We start from the raw sequence: 21,318 nt of genomic DNA on the forward strand, positions 1-21,318 counted from the left end.
TTTTTTTCATTATTTTCATCAAAATTAAAAGTTTTGCATCTACTTTTAATCATAGTCGAAAATCGTAATTTTTCAATGTCTTTTACGATCATTCTTAGAGACAAGTAATTGATTAAGATTTTCTTAAAAATCCTTTAAAATCCATAAAATTAGGCATAAAAAATCTGTTATTTTTAGGTTGCAGTACTTTCTCATATTTAAGGTTTTTGAAATGTTTTGTTTGAAAATTTGAATATCGAAAAATATTATACTTAATTTCATAAAAAATGATTATTATATCTAAAAATAATAATAGAAATGGTTATTAACATTGGAAAGCACTATTACGATGTATTAGAAAATTATTATTGTACAAGTTTCAACTTACATATGCAGCAACACCTCGATGAATAAGTGCTTAAATTATTATTTTATTTTAGATGTTAATGTTTGTTTATCAAAGTAGGTGAATATTATCATTGTACAGTAAAAGAACGTTTGATTAAGAAAAAAATATATTATATGCACCAATGATATTATTTACCAATATTCTCCTATATGCACAAATAATAATATTCACCGAAAAATTATTTAAATACTTTAAATATTTAAATAAAAATGATATATTTTAAATATTATTTTCAAAATAAACATTTATTTGTGCATGCTTACATGTCTACAAAAGCCATATGAAAGCTAAGCCCCCGTTAGAATACACCTTACCCTCTTTTTTATAAAAAAAAATACATCTTACCTAGGATGAGATGAAATCAAACAAACATATTCTTGTAGTGTACTAGTTGAATCGTCCTTAAAAGTGCTTTTGAGGTCAAAAGTGTTTTTAAGGCTAGAAGCGATGCCAATTCTTTTATATTTTCAAAAACGTCTAAAACAGATATTTTATCTATTTAAAAGTAATTTTCTTTTGACAACAATCCTAAACACTCGATTTTTAAACAAAAATCCAAAAGTTAATGTTTACGATAACTTTTAAAAAGCACTTATCTACCCCACTTTCTAAAAGGTTTACCAAACTGAAAACAGCCAGTATCAGATGATTTCCCAATGGATCGACTAATCCAGAATCGCGGTTGTTCTAAAAATCTGACATTTGTTATGAAACCAAACGCCATACACTCAACATAATCTTTCAATAACTTGATTAGCAAATTTCAGCTGCATTTTTGGTTTTGTGTAACAAAGGATTGCGTTAAAAAACTAGCTATGTGCATGGGCTCAGCAATTCATCAACCTACTACTACTAACCAAACCACGTCATAGCATTAGTCCTGCTGCTATAGACAGTTGATGGTAATGATGTTTGGCCTTTATTCATCAGTAACAGCTAATGTACTTTGAGCAACGACAACAAAACAAAATTTTCAGAGAAACTAAGAGAACATGTATTTCAAACCTTACTATTCAGCGTAATAATAAGCTCAGATTGATCCTAGTACTGCAGAAAACACAATGTTCTTCAGAAATACACCATCAATTTATCAAGTCAACGGGCCAAGGGGACTTAGGGGAGACACCAATTAAAAAAAATTCAAAAAACAAGAGAACGCAACCTGTGTTGAGCATAGTTATAGACACATTGCATTGCCATAAAGAGAACTCATGTTCAAACCTTAGGGATAACAAGAGACAACACCCCCCACCCCCAAAAAACACACACACACGCCCACAGACACACAAAGGATTAGTATTCATATACCAGAAAACAAACATAGAGGATATCTTGGTTCCACCAAATAAATAAATAAATAAATGAGTCGTAACTCATAAGAAAATTGGAAAGGTGAACTAAAGACTATTTTTAACACTTCAATTGTTCATGAGAAATATATAAATATATAAGAATATATATGTATGTATACTAAATGTGAATTGAGCCCATATAGAAAGTATGATACATACTCAGCATCCTCTTCCATCTAAAATTGAGCTCGAGAGCTTGGACACAGAGAATTTTGGGAAGCCTCAGCAAACTCAGGGGGTGCCACAGGGTGAACAGGGATATTCTGAGCTATTTGCAGACTAGTGTCAAGAGATGCCTCAGATGGTCGTGTACCAGATGCAGCAGGCCTGGAGTTCATATTTGGTAATGAAGGTACCTTGAAAGGGTAAACTTCGGTAACTTCTTCAGTGCTCTCATCCAGATATACAACATCCTGCATGGTGAGTTGGTGATATTCAACAACTTCCCTCAGGAAACGATTCTCACGCGCATAGATGGAATTCTCATGAGCAAGTCGTGCCTTCTCTGCCAACAGTGTCTCAAGTTGAAGACGAATCTGAAAATGGAAATATTTTTTTTTCAAAATTTTGGAATGGTTTACATGTCGAAAACTTAATTACTTCCCTCGTCACTTTCAATCCACACTGGAAATTAAAGATGAACTTTATGTTACAAGTGGAATAAAAGAATAAAATGTCTGGTCAGCTAAGCTAGAAAATCCGAGTACGTTAACATAATTTGAGAGCTTAAATTTGGGCTGCATAATGAACCAATCATGTTGGGGCTGATGTTCTTTATCAAATAAGGGATTCTGGCTAAATGGATAATGAGGCACATCAGGACAATATGTAACATTGTAAACTACAGGAAGCTCTGATTAGGCTATCCTTCATTTCTATTCCTAGCATACTTTCCCTTCACCCAGTGGGAGGTAGAAAATGCTACATTTTTTTTTTATAGGAATTGAGGCCTCATTAAAAACCCCCTTCATGATTTAAGGAACTCATATTGAATTCCTTAATCAGAGGAAGGAGGAAAAGAGTGCCTTAAACTTTATTAATAAAGATACATAAGATTTACAATAACAAGATAAAACCCTTACAAACAACCTAAAAACCCAAAATAAAATACCCCAACAACAAAGTAAAATTAACCAATACCAGACTTAGCCAACCCATCAACCTCAATATTGGCTGTCCTAGCCACCCATCTAATAACTCCCTCGACTTCTTTGAGTTTAACAGCTACCTCCCTAACAAATGAGGCATAGAAAACAGGACAACAAGATCCATCCTTAATCCAATCCACTACCATTTTACAATCTGATTCTATAATCAACTGACCCTTAATACCTCCTCTCACTGAGTGAAAGAAATTTAAACCCTCCTTAACAGCCTTTAACTCCATCAGAATAGGTGGACCTGGACCAGAAGCCGTTTTAAAAGAATCTAAAAGTAGACCTTCTTCATCTCTTAGAATACCCGCAATTCCATTGCTCTTCCAATTAGAACTAGTAGCTGCATCCACATTCAATTTGACAAAGCCCTTAGGAGGGGGGACCAAGGGATGGTAGAGACAATTGATTTGTTTGGAGGGAAACATAAATCCCCAAGGGAAGGGTCACTGATAAGGGAATCCAAAGAAATGACCGAATATGCAAACTTAGCTAGGAACCAAGATGCAAGCCTTACTCTAGCTAAGAAAAATAAATTAGTTTGATCTAACTTCCCTCTTTCGAAGACGATGTCATTTCTAACTTTCCAAACAGTTCACATAACATCAGCCGGAATAAAGTTCCAAATAGTAGAACTGGAATTTAGATCTTCCCAAGCTAGAAGAAAGTTTTGAGCATTTCCATGAAAGACCGAACTGATACTCCAATACTGAAAAAATTTATTCCACAAAGTCCACACGACAGAACAAGAGAAAAATAAATGAGAAGAGGATTCATTCACCAAATTACATAAAGGACAGGAAAGATCTACAATATCCTAAACCCATCTTTTAGCCAGTTCAGTCCTCACTGGCAGTTTTTGAAGGACCACCTGCCACATAAAAGTCTCAATCCTTGGTGGCACCAATCCTTTCCACAAAATTTTCTTCCAAAAAGAGTTCGCCTGAGAAACCGAGGAACAAATCTTCACACATGAATTAACAGAATAAACACCATCCCCTCTCCCTTTCCAGATTAGAGCATCGCTGGCATCTTTAGACAAGCAAAAATTAGAAATGATTGTCATCAGATTAGTCCACAGTTCAAATTCCCAATCCGCCAAATTCCTCCTCAATCGAATATTCCAAATCCAATCTAAAGAACTAAACTCGCCGAAATCAATCAATTTACCACTCTGATTTGAAGAGATAGCAAACAGCCTTGGGAAAGAGACCATAAGAGGGCAGTCCATTGCCCATTTGTCCTGCCAAAACCGAATAAACTGACCACAACCAACTTGAATTCTGCACATACTTAGAAATTTTGAGCCAAATGAGTCTTCTTTAAAATGAGAATTAACCACTGAACTCCAAATCCAAGAGGATTGAGCTGGTATCTTGTTATTGAACAGTAAAGAGTAGGGATCCAGATTGTATTTTGAACATATCAACCTCCTCCAAACAACATTCCTTTCATTAGCAAACCTCCAAGACAATTTCCCCTAGTAAAGCTCTGTTCATATTAATAATATTCAACACTCCCAAACCTCCCTCCTCCTTAGATTTGCACACATTGGGCCATCTGACCCAATGAATCTTGTTTTTATCCGTTCCACCTCCCCATAGGAATTTAGACATTATGGAATTAAGTTTGGAATTAACCGAGGAAGGAATTTTAAAAAGAGATAAATAATAGGTTGGAAGTGAACAAAGAACCGATTTAATCAAGACTAACCTCCCTGCCAATGAAAGAGTGTTAGATTTCCAACCTGCAAGCTTCTTGTTAAATTGTAAAACCATCGGATCCCAAAGAGAGGAAGAATTCCTAGATGCACCGAGAGGCAAGCCTAGATATTCAGAGGGAAAATTCCCATTTGCACAACCAATAGACGAGGCCCACTCCTCAACCTCCTTCGCAGCCGTATTAACACCAAATAATATGCTTTTCTTCAAATTCAATTGAAGGCCAGAAATGAGTTCAAACACTCTTAGGACCCTCTTAACATTTAAAATATGGTTCTTCGAAGCTTCACAGAAAATAATTAAATCATCTGCAAATTGCAGATGAGAAAAATTAAAAGCCGTCTCATTTCTTCCAAATTGCAGTCCAGAAAACAATCCCTCAGATACTGCTTTTAAAAGCAGTAAGTTTAGAAGTTCCCCAACCAAGTTGAAAAGCATAGGAGATAGAGAAATGCCCTGACGGAGACCCCTTGCCATAGGGAATTTCTGAGAAGGGACCCCATTAATCAAAACTGAAATTGAGGCTGTTATTACACATTGTCTGATCCAACTCCTCCATTTGAAGCCAAATCCCATTTTATCCATAACCGTAAAAAGAATAGACCAATCCACAGTATCATAGGCCTTTCTGAAGTCCACTTTAAACACACATCCTTTAAGCCCTTTTTTCCTCCAAAAAATCAACTCCCTCGTTAGCTATAATAAGAGAGCAATACAATATTTGACGACCTGGAATAAATGCAAACTGTGTTGGGCTGATCAAACCAGTAATACAATTCCTTAATCTCCTTGAAAGACATTTTGAAAGGATCTTGTACAACCCTCCTACAAGGCTTATGGGTCTAAAATAATCTAATCCACCAATATTATACACCTTGGGAATAAGAGTAATGAAAGTATGATTGACTCCATGTTCCCAATCTTTCCCCATATAGAAATTATGAAAAAAATTCAGAATATCTACCTTTAGAATAGACCAAAATCTCTTAAAAAGCCCATATTTAATCCATCCGGTCCGGGAGCTTTGTTACTATCACACGATTGAAGAATTTCCCAAATTTCTTCCTCTGTAAATTCTTTTTCCAAAAACACACTTTGCTCCACAGAAATTCTGGAAAAATTCAGCTTCAAATCTTCAACTTCCAAGGTAGACTTAGAATTATAGATTCCAAAAAAATGGTCCTTAACAGTAGCTTTGATGATAGCTGGATCTTGAATAATCTCACCATTGATATTTAGAACACTCATAAAATTCCTCTTTCTCCTGACTGAAGCACATGCATGGAAAAATCTTGTATTACGATCCCCTGCTTTCACCCATTTTGATCTCGATTTTTGAAACCATATATGTTCAGTTTTATAAAGCTTCCATAATTCTGTTCTCATAGTCCTCAATTCTGCTGCTTTTTCACAACCATTAGAGTCTTGCATTTGCTGGAAATTTTCCTCTGCTAAGTGGATATTCCTTCTAATTCTGCAATTTCTACAGCTGGGTATTGATCTCTATTCCCCGCCCATTCCTTGATCGCCAATTTGGTAGATTTCAGGATAGAAAAAATTCCAGCTCTGTTGTGTTTACTCTTGCAGTTTTGTACAGCAGAGCCAACTAAATTCTGAAAACCTTCTTCATCCATCAAATAACTAAATAACCTTAATGGTTTTTTACCCCAACTAACTCCACCGTTCTCAAGAAAAATGGCATTGTGATATGATACAACCTTAGGTAACAAATACTGTATAGTTTCAAGAAAGGCTTCCAAAAAATGGACATCAACTAGGAACCTGTCCAGTCTAACAAAGGTGGGTATATCCTGATTGCTACACCATGTGAACCTACCCCCATGCAGAGGTAAATCAATTAAACATGTCTGTTGGATAAAATGACTGAAAATTCTTATTGAATTTCTGTTTTGGGCTCTTCCAATCTTCTCTTATTCTGAAAGATACACGTTAAAATCACCTCCCACACAAAGAGGAATACTCTGACCACATAAAAACAACTAACTCTTCAAAAAAGCAAGCTTTTTCTTCTTCAACAATAGGACCGTAAACATTGATAAAACCACACCTAAGTTGTGAAGTTCGAAATTTCCCAAAAGTAGCAATGAACCTTCTGTTTATAACATGATTTTCCACTTCAAACATGCCCTCATCCCAACAACTCAATAAACCTCCAGAAGAACCCACTGCTGGAGATTCTGTAAACCCTTGAAGGGTATTCAAACCACTCCTCCTCAAAATATGCCTCTGAATCTTCTCCATTTTCGTTTCTTGAAGCAAAAGAAAAATAGGGTGTTTCTTTAAAACTAAATTTTGAACAGATCTTTGTTTTTCCTTTCTTCCCAATCCCCGAACGTTCCATGAAATAATTGCTAATTGGTTAATCATCAAAAAAAATAAAAAACTAGAATTGCCAAGAAAACCGAAGCTCAAACCAACCCCAAATCTTCCTCCAACTTTATAATTTTTCCAAAAAAGTTGACTTCCCTTCCTTGAAAGACACCCCCAAAAGCTTACTGACTTCCCAAGTAGCTAAGGCTTCCTCCAATAGAACTGAAAAAGCTGGAGAAGAAACTGTTGAAGTGCTAGCCTGATCCAATGCCTCCCTTATCAACAATCTTTTGGCTCTTCGAATAAATGTAATGGAATTGAAATTAGAATCATCACCTTCTGAAAACCACTCTTCACACGTATTACCCAAACTACTATCAGCAACATGCCTCTCCACAGTAGACTCCACACAACCATCCATATTAAAATATGCTACTGGACTGACTGCAGAACTGAATTTAGCACCAAGTCCTTACCCTTTAGCTTTTCTAAGGCTTCCTCTTCTGTAGGTAATGGCCAATGTCTTCTCTCCCTTGATCTCGAATACACCCTTTTATAACTAACCGTTCTTCTCCTTTCCAATGGCTCACTCCTAGTAGTTAAAGATGAATTAGATCGATGAAGCGATCTTCCCCTAGAAATAATTTTTCCAGCATGTGCATTAGAGTCAATCATCTTAGTTGCTGTTGTTAACTCTACTCCCCCACTACGCAGCATCAAACTGGAATGAGATATACCTCCATTATTTGCTTCTTCCATGTTGACAGATTGAACTATAAATTGATTTTGGTCCATTCTCCCAAAACTATCCAATTTAATAACTGGCCCAACTGGAATTATTTTAAAATCTGTAGAAACAGGCTGCCCACTTTCTGCTGACTGGGCTTCAGACCCATCAGCCGAAAATTAAAAACTCTGCATCCCAAACCGGCATAGTCACCCAAATTGTTTCTCCCAATATCCTGGCAGTCTGACACCTCACAATTAATGCTTTTCCCATCTCTGTTAAGCATTGGGATATGATTTTCCCCACCTACTCCAACCAAACCCGTATGAGCTCCCTGTGTCAAACCATAAGTCTACCTTTTGTCTGCTGTGTTCTTCTAAATGTTCAGCACTTTCCATACTTTCTGACACACTCCTGTCAGCTTCCTCTCCAGCAATATTCTCACCAATTTGAATTTCATCGGAACCTCCCACCGGCGATTTGCTAGAAAAATCTGAATTATACTTGAGCACTGAACCCCGCTTAATCTTCACTGTATAAGATCTTCCATAAGCTCCAAGTGTTATCACCTCAGGGACATCATAAGGGCTCTCCACCCTGATCAAAATCTTCACCGTGGAGAGGTCTTCTATGTTTTTTGTATCTTCATGGATATCTTCCACCATTCCCCACCTCCATGCTAAACGTTCCAAGAAGGTGTTTTGCCAGCATAATAATGGAACCCCAGATAGTTCTATGAGGCAAAAAGCCATTGGAATGCCATCATCATTCAATAAAGGTGCCAACCTATCGAACTAGAAAAGTAATTCATCTTTTTTCGTCGACCATGCATCCAACATTTCTTCATCCGACTTAAAGGTTACAACAAATGAATTCCAAACGTAACCCCATCTGGCAATCTGAACTTCAAGGCCTTCATTAACTAGAGACTTCTGGACTAATTCTAACTCAAAAGAATGTTTAATAATCCCCGTTAATGACCTCTTCACCCAACTGGAGCTCTCTGAAGGAATATGCATTTCCCAAATATTTTTTGTCTTTCCTCCTGTTGAAACCTTCAAATGCCATTTCCCTTTGGTCCAATACATTACTTTTTTTTTGATAGGAATTGAAGGCCTCATTAAAAACCTCCCTCTTGATTATAGAGACTTAAAGAGAAGCTCCTTAATCAGCGGAAGGTGGAAAAGAGTGCCTTAGGATTTCATTGAACATAAGAACACCAAAATACAACCAGATATCGACCCCGTACATAAAACAAAACACCATAAAACAACCAAAAAACACCCCATAGCAGCAACAGTAGCTCAACCTAATATCAACCACAACAGCCTCTAAAGGACTGACCCAACTAAAAGTCTAACTCTTGACTCTGAGAGCACCAGAAAACAGAACACCTAAAAAAGAGAGAAAAAATGACAGCTGACTCAAACCATAGTATCCAAAATAAAACACAGACATCCAGGAGCTTCCATCCACACGAAGAGGGCAGAAAACCAAACTATAGACTCTGGCTCCAAAGCTGGAAAAATGGAATCATAATCTGGCTCCCAGAACATACAAATCTCCCACACATTGAACCTTCTACTGCTGCTTGATTTGGCTGTATCAAGCCATTAATTGGGGACCCGAAACTTTCTCTGCTAACCCCGATATATCTCTGCCATCCATCCTGTCAACCACCGCCCCAACCTGTTGGGCATCTCCATCCTAATGGGCCTCCACACCCTTGGAACTACTAATAGCACGCCTCTTAATAATGTTAATCACGTTTTTCATCACCTTTGCCTTTAACCGACCATCCAAGTTGGATGAATCAAAAAAATCCAATATTCTCTCTCTATCACGTGCAGACATACAACTTTCGCTGCTTTCAAAAACTGACTCTCTAGCCCCTTGATCCAGCACATTCTCGTGCTCCACCACATCCTCGAATTCCGATGGAATAATCCCCACACCAGCAGCATAATTCCTTAAGCCCATAATAAAATCCTCCCCTATGTTCCTTTCCACTACTTCCCCACCTGACGAGAAGCAGCCACTAACTCTTTCCCCCATACAACATAATAGACTTTCTTCATCCACAGAACAACGCTCAGAAATCTTCTCCACCGAAGAGTCCTCGTTTCTGCCAGCTCCCTCAAGACATACCTCCACCACGGTAGAATTAATTGGCGAGACACCGACGAGCTCCCCCACCAAAGATAACGGGGAGGCAACTGCCTCATCCATCAAGAACGAGTCTACCCAGACTGAGTAGGGACTGAAACAAGGCTCAAACTCAGAAATACAAACTGTAAATAACAAGTCCCCGGCTTTCAAAACAACGGATTCTTCCACACGTGTTTGACGGTTTGTAATAATTTGAAACAAAGCCCTTTCAAAAGAACCTAGATTCACAGATCCTTCGTCAATGGAGATAAGTTCTCCCCATTTGTCTGCAATGCTTCTGAAGGTGGAGGGATTCCACAAAAACGGTGGGATCACTTTGCACGAAAGCCACGCCCGACGGCTGCTGCAATGAAAGTTTTCCGACCACACTTCTACTTTGCCAAAACATTTATTCAATGCCCCCATCTGATTATTCAGCGTGAAATCCCTACTCTCATCATCTTCAAAAATGATTAGAACTGCTAACCCGCTTAGCCTCATGATTTTCGGGCCTAAAATGCCTTCCTTATGCATTATGGCAGCCAACTCATTCATCTTTAAAAAATTTCTGCACCACCCTACCAAGCTGCCTCTGCAAGTTAGCAGTTTGTCCTCGTCAACAGAACCCACAATGGGAGCCTCTAAATGCCCAACATCCTCCCTTTTACTCTTGATCTCGGCTGGTTTTAAACCCGAAAACTTCTTTCTCCAAAAAGCTTCCCGGGGCTGAAATCTGGCCAAAAAAACTCTAACTTCATTGCCGCGAATCCTAGATCTGTCAGCACAGTTGATAGCCTTCCTTGCGTCCTCCAATCTGGTGAAACGAACAAAGCCAAACCTACTTCCTCCCTTGCTTCTTTTGTTAGGGATGAAAGAATCGACCACCTCTCCATGTTTATCGAATAAACAGCCAAAGCCCTTTATGATGAAGACGCTCTGGAATGTTGAAAATGATCACCGTAAAACAATTTTTCCCAGCAGAACTAGTCACCTTACTTGCCATCATAAGACGACCCGAAGAAAATCTCAAGCTTGGATTTAACGCCAAATCCGATATAACTCAAGCACACGCGTTGACGATTGAACCAAATTCTCAACTCGGAAGGCAATTAAATTCAGATTATAACAAAAATCTGAAGCAAAGCAGAATTTGAAAACTGATCGGAATCCTTCTTTCTTCAAAGATACAGAGAATGCTCGGTAGAGCCAACAAGGGCGGCAAAATTGAAGAATCAGTCAGCTTATGTTCATTGTGGAAGTATATCCTTGATGATGACTTCGAAGCGAGCAAAACAGGAAGTCCCCTGTGTTCAACGGGAAATACTTTCCGATGATACGGATGATATAGTTACCGAATTTATCGCGTCACTGACGGTGGAAGAACTGGAGGAGAACGAGGTCGGAAAAATCCTGGGGACAGTCGAGCCAGTGGTCTTGGTCTTCGATTTCAGTGTCGTGGTTGAAAAAGAAAGGACGGGATTCTATACCCAATTCGGAAGCAAGCACCGCCACTGAGAAATCATCATTTGACGAACTCCACGAACCTTTTTAATTTCCTGTCCGACGGGGAGAATTTCGTTTGAACGCGAATTTTTTCTTCTAGATCTACTCCGATTTATTTCGATTTTGAAAAAACCAACGTCCGATCTATGCTTGGGGTGAAGAGAGGATTCAAAAGGTGTATTTTTCTTCCTTTTCCGATGCCGCCGAGCGACGGTCGGAGACTATTGACGGTGACTGTCGCGACAGCGAAGTGGTGGCCGACCACTGGGTTTGAGAGGAAAGACGCCGGGGAGTGTGGATGTGGTTTACAAGGAATGGAAATTTGAAGTTTGAAATCGCCTGAATTTTGAAATTTGAAAACGCCTGGTTAGAGAGATAATGTCTTAGGGGGACAGTCCTCTGGTGAGGATTGGACGGTGTTTGTAGACAATCTTAGCAAGAGAGTCACTTGGAGAACATTAAGGGATATTTTTCGTCAGCAAGGTAGTGTTATGCGAGTTTACATCCAGAATACTTATAACAAGCCAAATTATAGAGACCATACGTTTACGTTCGTTCAGTTTGCGAAGGAGGAAGGAATGAAGAAGGCGATACCGAATGTCAATGGTATCTCAATAGATGGGAAGAAAGTTTCGGTAGGTGCAGCTAGATATCGGAGGCAGAGATATAGGCATTTTGTAAGCAGAAATCCCAAAAAAGATGATGATAAGGTATTGAAGAGAGCGAAATGGAAAAGAAGTGTTGGATCAGAGTCTTTCAACCGTATGAGGGATGATAGATCATATAAGGAAGCATTAGCCTCGTCTGATGGGTTGAGGGAAGATACGGCGAGTAAAAATAAAAGGAGGGGCACCTTAGTAAGGATGTTGGAATGAGAAATCTGTGGGAGATGCATTTACCCTCAGATGAATGGGACTGGGTGAAAAGATCATTGACTGGGATTATTAAAACCCAGTTTGATCTGGAACTAGTACTGAAGGGGCTGGCTAGTGACGGGTTTAAGGTTAAGGGAGCTAAGTGGGGATTTACATGGAACTCGTGTATCCTAACCTTTGACTCGGTGGAAGAATTTAAGGACGCGTGGTTGAGCAGACTGGAGAAATTATCCTTCTGGTTTGACTGGATTGACCAGCTTTTGAATGATGAAGGTATTCCGATGGCCTTTGGTTTGGTTGACCTTGTTGGAATTCCATTATTATGTTGGAATGTTTCATTTCTGGAAAAGCTTGTTTCAAGGTGGGGGGAAGTTTGTCTGTTTACATGAATCAACGGCAAGAAGAAAGGACATGGCGGTGGCAAGGGCTTTGTTGAGGGTGGCCAGTCCTTTTGATATTCAGGATTCTGTTATTTTGGGTTCGTATGGGAGATCTTTTAAGGTTAAAATTACTGTGGGGTCGGTCTATATAAAACAGGAAAGTTTTTCAGTAGGAAAATCAACGGTGGCCGGAAAGGGAGTATCCAAAGGCGATAATCTTTCGGAGGAGGAAGAAGGTCGATGCTCAGACGGGGTTGGGAGAAAAATCTTAATAGCTGGCGATACTAGGGACAGTGTAGACAGGTGGTTGGAAGGAGATGTTGGTACAGCTGTGGCAGTCGGCAAAGGAGGTCAGGTTTTAATGTGGAAGGATGGAGAAGGTTAAACTAGTGGAGCAAAGGTGTCAGAAAATCCAGAAGTGAGTTTGAATTTTAGAGGGAACTTTCAGGGTATGGGGAACAGAAGTATTTTTTCTAACGAAAGTAATAAAGCCCATTTACAGGACTTGAGTGAGCCCATCAGATTCTCAACAGCTGGGCCAGAAGTTAATTTAATTAGAGTGGGCTATGGCAAACAAAAGGAAGCTTGGATGGAGGAACATGAAGCTTTAAAGCAAAATATGATGGTGGAATCAAGTCTGCAGGATTTGGCTAGAGCTTTGCCAGATTCTAATTCAAATTTAAGAGTTGAAGGATCCAATATCAGAATTCAGACTCAGTTTTCAAAGGATGACATGGTAGAGAAAGTTCTAGTCTTGGACAAGGAAGATGGTACTGTTGATGAAATAGAGGTAGAAAGGGAAGGATCGAGGGAAACAAATAAAGTGTCTCTCTCTTGGTTTAAGAAGAGGCTTTCTAAAGCACAAGAAATTTAGGATTGTTCCTACATGGTCTGGTAGTGATGGTTCGAAGGGTGAAGCTTCCATTAGTTTCCATGAGCGAGTGTATGAAAGGGTAGATAGAGGTAGGGTCAGGGTTCCTCTGGATCAAAACAGTGCTACTTCTGAGTCACCAAACAAATATATGGATGCAAGATTGGAAGCTACTGTTACTAGGGAAGTCTGTGATATGTTGGGGATCTCTTTCAAAGGGGGCAATCATGTATTGGAAGAGGAGATCATGAAGATGGAGCTGAATGGTCCTATTAGGAGTTATTGAGTTGCTGTTTTCAGGATGGTCAGGTTTTGCAGATTTTGAGAATTATGTCACAAATCAGATTGATTTCATGGAATGTTAGGGGGCTTGGAAAGATGGAAAAAGTAAGAGCAGTTGCAAGATTAGTATCAAAACACAAACCGGTTATTATGTTTATTCAAGAATCTAAACTGAATAAATGTCGAAAGGGTTTATTGAGGAGGTTGGGGGGTAATTGCTTGAAAGGAATTAGCTTTCAGCCAGCTACTGGTTCGGCAGGAGGGTTAATATGCTTGTGGGATGAAAATCTGTTTGAAGTTAGTAGGGAACTTAAACGTAATAGATTTATTGCGTTAACAGGAAAGTTTAAGTTGGTTAACTTTGAATGTGTTGTTGTGAATGTGTATGGTCCGTCGGTTGAGGCTGAAAAAGAGGATTTCTTTGGAGAATTGATGAGTTTTTTGCAGAATCTTGATTTGCCTATATGCATAGGGGGGGACTTCAATGCTTATCTAGATCCCGAGGAGAAAATTGGAATGGCTCAAAATTGGCATTCGGTGGACTTATTCTCTAACTGTCTTAAATTTAAATCTTATGGATCTACCACTAGTTGGAGGGAGATTTACATGGTGCAATAATAGAGAAGCTTCCACGTGGATTAGATTAGATCGGTTTCTATTAAGTGTTGCTTTTTTTCAGGTATTTCCAAAAGTTATTCAGAAACTGTTGCCGAAATCTATTTCTGATCATAACCCTATAGTACTTGAGGATGATTTCAAAAACTGGGGTCCTAAACCTTTCCGGTTTTTGAATTATTTACTAGAGGAGGATGGGTTTGATGGGGTGGTTAAGAATGCTGTGTATGATTTAAAGAGGGAAAATGCACGTAGGGGTATGTTGAGTATTCTTCAAGGAACTAAGAAAGTGATTAAAAAGTGGCCCAATAGTAATAATATGGGGTTTTCCGAACAAATTTCAGATTTGGAGAATAGGATAAATGAGTTGGAATTGAGGTGTCAGGGGGGGTTTTCGGCACAAGATTGGGGTCAACTATTGACGTGGAGGAATGAATTGTGGGGTTTGCATAGGAAGGAGGAGAGCATTTGGTTTCAAAAATCAAGACTTAAATGGATCAAGGATGGGGACAGAAATACCAGATTTTATCATTTATGTGCTCTTAATAGGAGTCGAGTGAATGCCATTTCATCTTTGAAAGTGGATGGGGTAGATATTGTTAATCCTAATCAGATTAGATCAGCTATTTCTGAGTTTTTTAAAGCCAATTACAACTCGAATGCAACTCTGGAAGTGGATGACTGTAATCTGAATTTTAACAAATTGACAGAGGAACAAAAGGCTGGTTTTGAGGTGGACTTTTCTGAACAAGAAGTGTGGGAAGCTGTCTTTCATTCGGATAGTGCTAAGGCACTGGTCCGGATGGGTTTTCTATGGGTTTTTTTAAAAAATTATGGTCCATTTTGAAGGAGCATATCATGCAATTTGTCCAAGATTTTCATAGAGGCAAAGAATGGGAAAAGGGAGTGAATCATTCCTTTATTACTTTAATCCCTAAGAAAGCGAATCCTGAGGGAATTGAAGATTTCAGGCCCATTAGTCTAGTTGGCAGCCTTTATAAGATCATTTCTAAGGTGCTATCGAAAAGGCTTGTCTCTGTTGTCAATAGCTTGGTAAGCCCCTCACAATTCGCTTTTATTCCGGGTAGACAATTGATTGATTGTGCGCTTTTGGCAAATGAAGGCATTGACTATTGGAGAAAGCTAGGGAGAAAAGGTGTTGTTTTCAAAGCTGATTTTAGTAGGGCATATGATTCGGTTGAGTGGCCTATACTATTCAGAATATTGAAGGCTATGGGTTTTGGGGAAAAATGGATCTCATGGATTAAACGCTGTGTTTCTTCAGCCTCTATCTCGGTGTTAGATAATGGCTATCCTACTGATGAATTTCGCATTAATAAAGGGTTGAGACAAGGGTGCAGTCTATCACCTCTCCTGTTCAATTTAGTGGGGGAAATGTTACATCTTATGCTGATTAAGGCTGCCGATTTAGGTCTCTTTCAAGGGTTCAGCATTGGTAGAGTTGGCAACTCTTTTAATTTGACACATTTACAATTCGCAGATGATTTAATCCTTTTCTGCAGAGATTCTCCAATGCAGATTTTAAATATTAGAAGAGTATTGAGGATTTTTGGGGTTATGTCTGGGTTACATTTAAATTTGTCAAAGGTTCGTTATATGGAGTTAATATGGATGTTGACATGGTTAAAGAGTGGGCTACGAAAGTGAACTGTGGAGTGGGGTCCTTTCCTATGGCTTATCTTGGTCTACCGATTGGCACTAGGAAGAATTCAGAGAGTATGTGGGATCTGTTTTCCAGAATTTTAATAGAAGACTAGCAGGTTGGAAAGCAAAATCATTGTCATTGGCGGGTAGAATTGTTCTAGTTAAATCTGTGTTATCATCCTTGCCAATATTTTTTCTATCTATTTTCAAGATTCCCATCAAAGTGACTAAGAAGTTGAATTCTCTAATGGCAAACTTCCTTTGGGGTGAAGACCTTGATAAGAAACGAATGCATTGGGTGAGTTGGAAGTTAGTTTGCCAACCTATTGAAGAAGGTGGCTTAGGAATACTTGATTTAAGGGTGATGAATAGAGTCCTTGGGAAATGGATTTGGAAATTTGCAAATGAAAAAAGAAGTTTGTGAAAGGAGGTGATCTGCTGCAAAAACAATGTTGATGTTCTGTCCCTTACTATTTCAGATGCAGCTTCTCCTTTTGATTCTTGGATTTGGAGAGGCATCCTTAATAACTTTTCGAAGAATGATCAGATTGGTGACTGTTTGAGAGACAATTCAAAAATACAAGTGGGAAATGGTCAGTCGATTGCATTCTGGACTGATGTTTGGATCACTAATCTGCCTTATCTCATCAATTTCCTAGAATTTTTGCTTTGTCTACAAATAAACGGGGGAAGGTCTCTGAGTTTGGTGGATATGTAGATAATGTTTGGGTTTGGAATATTCAACTTAGAAGGAATTTGAGTGATTGGGAATTAGACCAGTGGATCGATCTAATGTTGTTGGTTCACAAGATTAAGCTGTCATGTTCTGTCGATGATTTCCTAGGGTGGTCGGGTAAGGGGGATGGCATGTTCTCGGTCAAAGCTTGTAGACTGTCGTTATATGATAGTTCTGAAGGGAGTTTTGAGTGGAAGAAGTGGGTTTGGGATGGTTTGGCTCCGCCTAGAGTTCAAACATTCTTATGGCAGATTTGCCATCAGAAACTAGCAGTTAGAGTGGAATTGAAGAAAAGAAGGATCCCTCTAACGGATGTACTGTGTCCACTATGTAATTCCCAGGATGAAACTATATCCCATCTGTTCTTCACGTGTTTTGTTGCTTCGGGTTTGTGGAGTCAATTTCTAAGGTTATGGGATATTTCTACTGCTCTACATCAAGATCCTTCCTCCTTTCTCTGCTCATGGTCCAATCTTAGGCATAATTCTATTATTTGGAGGTTTGTTCCGGCTGTTATTTTCTGGTCAATTTGGAAAGTAAGAAATCTGGTTGTCTTTGAAAATGGAAAATGTGATAGTTCAATTCTGTATTTTATCTCTAGATTTAGGTTGGCGAAATGGTTTTTAGCAAAACATCCGTCGGTTAGGATTCAGACAGACCTTTTAGTAGGGGATCCTACGAGGGCAGATTCTTTTCTCATTTCTACTGGTCCTAAGAAGGTTATTGGCTGGTCTCCTCCTCCAGCAGATATGTTTAAACTCAATGTTGATGGAGCAGTGACTGGAGATGGAATGCAAGGGGGTATTGGTGGTGTTTTGAGAGACTCTTCCAGCGGGTCTCTAGCTTCCTTCTCTTCTGCAGTAGGGCCTGGTTTGCCTATTTTGACTGAACTGAAAGCTATCAAGGAAGGTTTGAATTTTTTCTATTCCTCAAATTGGGCCAACAAGGGAAGACTTATTATTGAGAGCGACTGCAAATGTGCAGTGGACTGGATTTTAAATCTGCAACCTGTCCCTTCTTTTTTTAGTGATCTGGTGGAGGAAATTGAAGCCATTATTAAGGCCAAGGGGGTCGTCCTTAGATGGATTCCTAGGGGCTGTAATTTGGAGGCTGACAGGCTAGCTAAGCAGGGGATTGGTTAATTGTAACAGAATTCTTGCATGTCTTGTGCTTTTTTGATGGGCTTTGTGGTGGTTGATTCTTTGTAATATTATTGTAAAGGGTAAACCAACCGGAGGCTGCTGCAGTCTCTAAATTGGTTTTACCCAAAGTCAGTGTTGGTGTTTTTGGTGGTTTGGGGGTGTTTTATGTTTTTCTGTTTTTGAGGGAGTGTTTGTATGGCTGTTTCTTATGTAATTTCAGTGTTGAATGAAATTCTAAGGCACTCTTTTCCTCCTTCCACTGATTAGGGAGCTTCTCTACAAGCACCTTTAATCAAGACGGGGGTTTTTAAAGAGGCCTGCAATTCTTATAAAAAAAAATATCAACTTTCTCTTTTGACCTTGAGTATCAACTGAGACCTGCTTTAAAGTCATCTCCAGTGAGCTATTCTGCCCCGCTGACCTCATACGAGCTTCCTTGTATCGTGCAACACCAACTGTAAATCTCCAACCATCAATCAATGAACCATTTAACTTGTTAATATCTCGTTTTAGACTTTCCTCGTTACCAAAATGAACAAAGGCAAATGCGGAGAATTTGTATTTCGGATTCCTTGTTTCTTTAGGAATGAACACTATGACTACCGGACCCTGAGTTGAGAACAACTCCCTTAACTCGTCGAGACACTCTTCTACTTAGATTATCGATGAACGCCGACCAAACTTTCCCGGAAGAAAACTTCCCTTTCAATTTCTCTCTCTCTACGTTTCTATCTCTCTCTCTCATTTTCTTTTGTTTGTTGTAACCTGGTATATGATGACTGTTAATTGTCGGTGGTAAAGAGTTATCGTACAATATGCTAATATGCTACATGCATCAGATCCAATCATTTGAGACATCTTATTGTTACAGAAAATCAAGTGTGGTTTTAACTGCAGCTTTTCTTTATTTTGATTCAAAAAATGCTAAAAGTTTAATAGTAGAAGGAATATTATGTACAGTTAATTTCTTACAATTTTTTAATCAAATTAATAGTGAGATGTTAAAAATGCACTGGTTCAACAATGAGCGGTAATTGGTCTTTCCAAGGAGTAAATCTGAACTCTATTGCAAACAAAAGAGACATCTGGGTCCTTCATATGAGTAAAATATAATAAAGGATAAAATGATGAAACTGCATACCAAGTCATCATCATCTGGGTTATCTCCTCTTTCATGATTCTCGCGAAGGATTCTATTTTCTTCCTCCAGCTGAGCGCATCTCTCCTTGGCAAAAGCCAAATCAGCTTTGACAGTTTTTAGCTCTCGGAGAAGAAGCTTTGCCTTGGCAGCCATAGCCATAGCAACCTGTTAAAAAGATGAAGAGCCAAATCATGCATCCAATTTCGCACGGAAGTTATTACATAAAAGATTAAAACAATGAAAAAAGGATCTATGCAACTTGTTTCACATCTTCTATAAAACAACCTGTCTTCCACGTGATGAATACTATTTGATTTTATATTTTCATGCTCTTACATATATGCCATGAACTTATAAACAGCTTTTCAGAAAAGGTTTCAAGACATCGTTAACAGAGAGTTACATCAAATATGATAAATAGAGAAGAAAAACAATCTTATATTTTTTTGCATGTTCAGAACAATTGTCACTTTTATATTGCTAAAAGAAAATCTGAAATGAGGATTCAAGAGCAAGAAAACCACAGGTTATGAATTGCACACAGCAAAATACATCGAACGTATGAACCAGTGACACAAAGCGGCCACCTTACGTCGCGAGATGCCTTCAATTGAATTTCTGCATCAGCTTGCACAGATGTTTGTTCTTGGTACTGCATTTGTGGTTGCTTAGAAGCCTGATTTGGTGCCATAGAACCACTAGGCTTTTTCCTGATATGCTTGCGGGTCTCTTGAATGATGCCTGCCGTCCTATTCTCCACAACAGTAAGACCCTCCTGAATGCAAATTGATGAAGAATGAATAACTATAGGTTTGTAACAATTTCAAGAAGTATGATAAAGACATGATAGTGGTATGACAAATAGATTGATATGAGGTAAAAATTTGGCTACCAAAAGAATAAAAGCTGCATGAAATAGTTTAAATAAATCAAAAGTGTCCATTTTTTCCCTTTCTAATTATGAACATACAATTTATAAAATCAAGCTAATTGATACTAGGAACATTTGTATATTTATTACCAACAAAAAAGTAAGGAAACTGATGAACTGACCTCAACAGATTTACCAATGTAACTAATGGATGAGGCAATTGCACCTAGGCCCTTCTTCAAAGTGGGATTGTCAGTTTTGTGATGCCTATCGTGTGACTGGTATTCATTACGGTACTGCAGATAGCAAAAAGTGGAAACAAATATTCAAATATAGGTAAGACCAAACTCCTAAATGAACGAGTAAAGAAGCATTTCCATCTAACAAGTGACTATCAGGGGGAAAAAAAGAATGAAAATCGAAAGCAAAATAACCGCAAGAACTTGAAATGGAGAAGGAAATAAAGTGCATCATGAAGCCGCTGATGCATATTAGTATATAGTTCTGTGTTGACCAAGAGCACAATGTTGGACTCTGACCTTCTCCGAGGTTGGCCCTTGATGCAGCTCAGATCTAGCTTGTCCGCCTGACTCAAATTGGTGGTGCTCATGATCTTCATCCAAAAAGGCTTTAGCTTTCCTAGCAAGAGAACCCCAAAACCCTTGCTTGGATTCATCTGAATTTTTCAATGAGGCATATTGATGAGATTGGGAATCCTGGAGTCAAAAACGAGTTCCGTTAGAAAAGTTTGGATTTTTAGGAGGAAAAAGATTGTAATAAGCACACAGAAAAAAATTAAAAAAAAATCGATCAAACAAAAGGATTAAAAGAACCTTGGAGGTGGCGGTGGAAGTGGGCTTGGAGAGAGGAGCAGAACTGGAATGAAGGGAATCATAGCCGTAAGCAGCGGAGAGAGATGAACCTTTACGGGCAGAAGATGCCCTTATGGCTTTGGCTGTATCCACTTCTACGTTTATCAAATCATCCGCTGCTGGTGCTGAAGGCAATGTTCCCTGCTGCTGCTGCCTCCTTCTGTAAGCCATTTCCTTCCTAATCGTTGTTCCTATTTATTTACTCAATCCATCTACATCTACTATACGTTTTCGTTCCTGCTAGCTTCAATCTCTCCACTCCCAAACCTATATTTCCATTCCCAATTCCTTAGAGGCCAAAACCAATTTTCCTTTTTTGTTTCCTTTTGATTTTACCTCTTGTCAGTTCTCACTCTATTCTAGCCAGGTCAACGCTAACCGTCCAAATTTCAGCTAATCCAATTTAATATTGCTGCCAGTCTTATACTTCCTCTCAGGCAGCCTGTAATGGCCCAAAGGCCCATTCCCAAAAACAACGATACTTACTTATTGGGCTATCAAGTGTCGAGTGCTTTGGAAATGTTGTATTTTTAAAATTTTCTTA

The 21,318-nt window shown here is 38.8% G+C and overlaps 1 protein-coding gene across 3 annotated transcripts; it reads right to left on the reverse strand.

The window, feature by feature from the left end:
- Positions 1-1,796: 1,796 nt before the first annotated feature.
- Positions 1,797-21,097, reverse strand: LOC120116635. Of its 3 annotated transcripts, XM_039137058.1 has the most exons (7): positions 21,072-21,097; positions 20,736-21,037; positions 20,442-20,618; positions 20,085-20,198; positions 19,624-19,806; positions 19,032-19,196; positions 1,803-2,276 (listed from the first exon to the last, which is right to left on the reverse strand). In XM_039137058.1, the coding sequence occupies exons 2-7, from the start codon at positions 20,943-20,945 to the stop codon at positions 1,917-1,919; spliced, it is 1,209 nt and encodes a 402-aa protein (XP_038992989.1). In that variant the 5' UTR covers positions 20,946-21,037; positions 21,072-21,097; the 3' UTR covers positions 1,803-1,916. The 3 variants fall into 3 exon arrangements, with proteins under 3 accessions (XP_038992990.1, XP_038992989.1, XP_038992988.1); XM_039137059.1 differs by lacking the exon at positions 21,072-21,097 and having other exon boundaries at positions 1,797-2,276; positions 20,408-20,618; positions 20,736-20,875; XM_039137057.1 differs by lacking the exon at positions 21,072-21,097 and having other exon boundaries at positions 20,736-21,063.
- Positions 21,098-21,318: the final 221 nt, after the last annotated feature.

Source organism: Hibiscus syriacus, unplaced genomic scaffold, assembly GCF_006381635.1.
Source record: "Hibiscus syriacus cultivar Baekdansim isolate YM2019G1 unplaced genomic scaffold, ASM638163v2 tig00110300_pilon, whole genome shotgun sequence".
NCBI classification, from domain to species: domain Eukaryota; kingdom Viridiplantae; phylum Streptophyta; class Magnoliopsida; order Malvales; family Malvaceae; genus Hibiscus; species Hibiscus syriacus.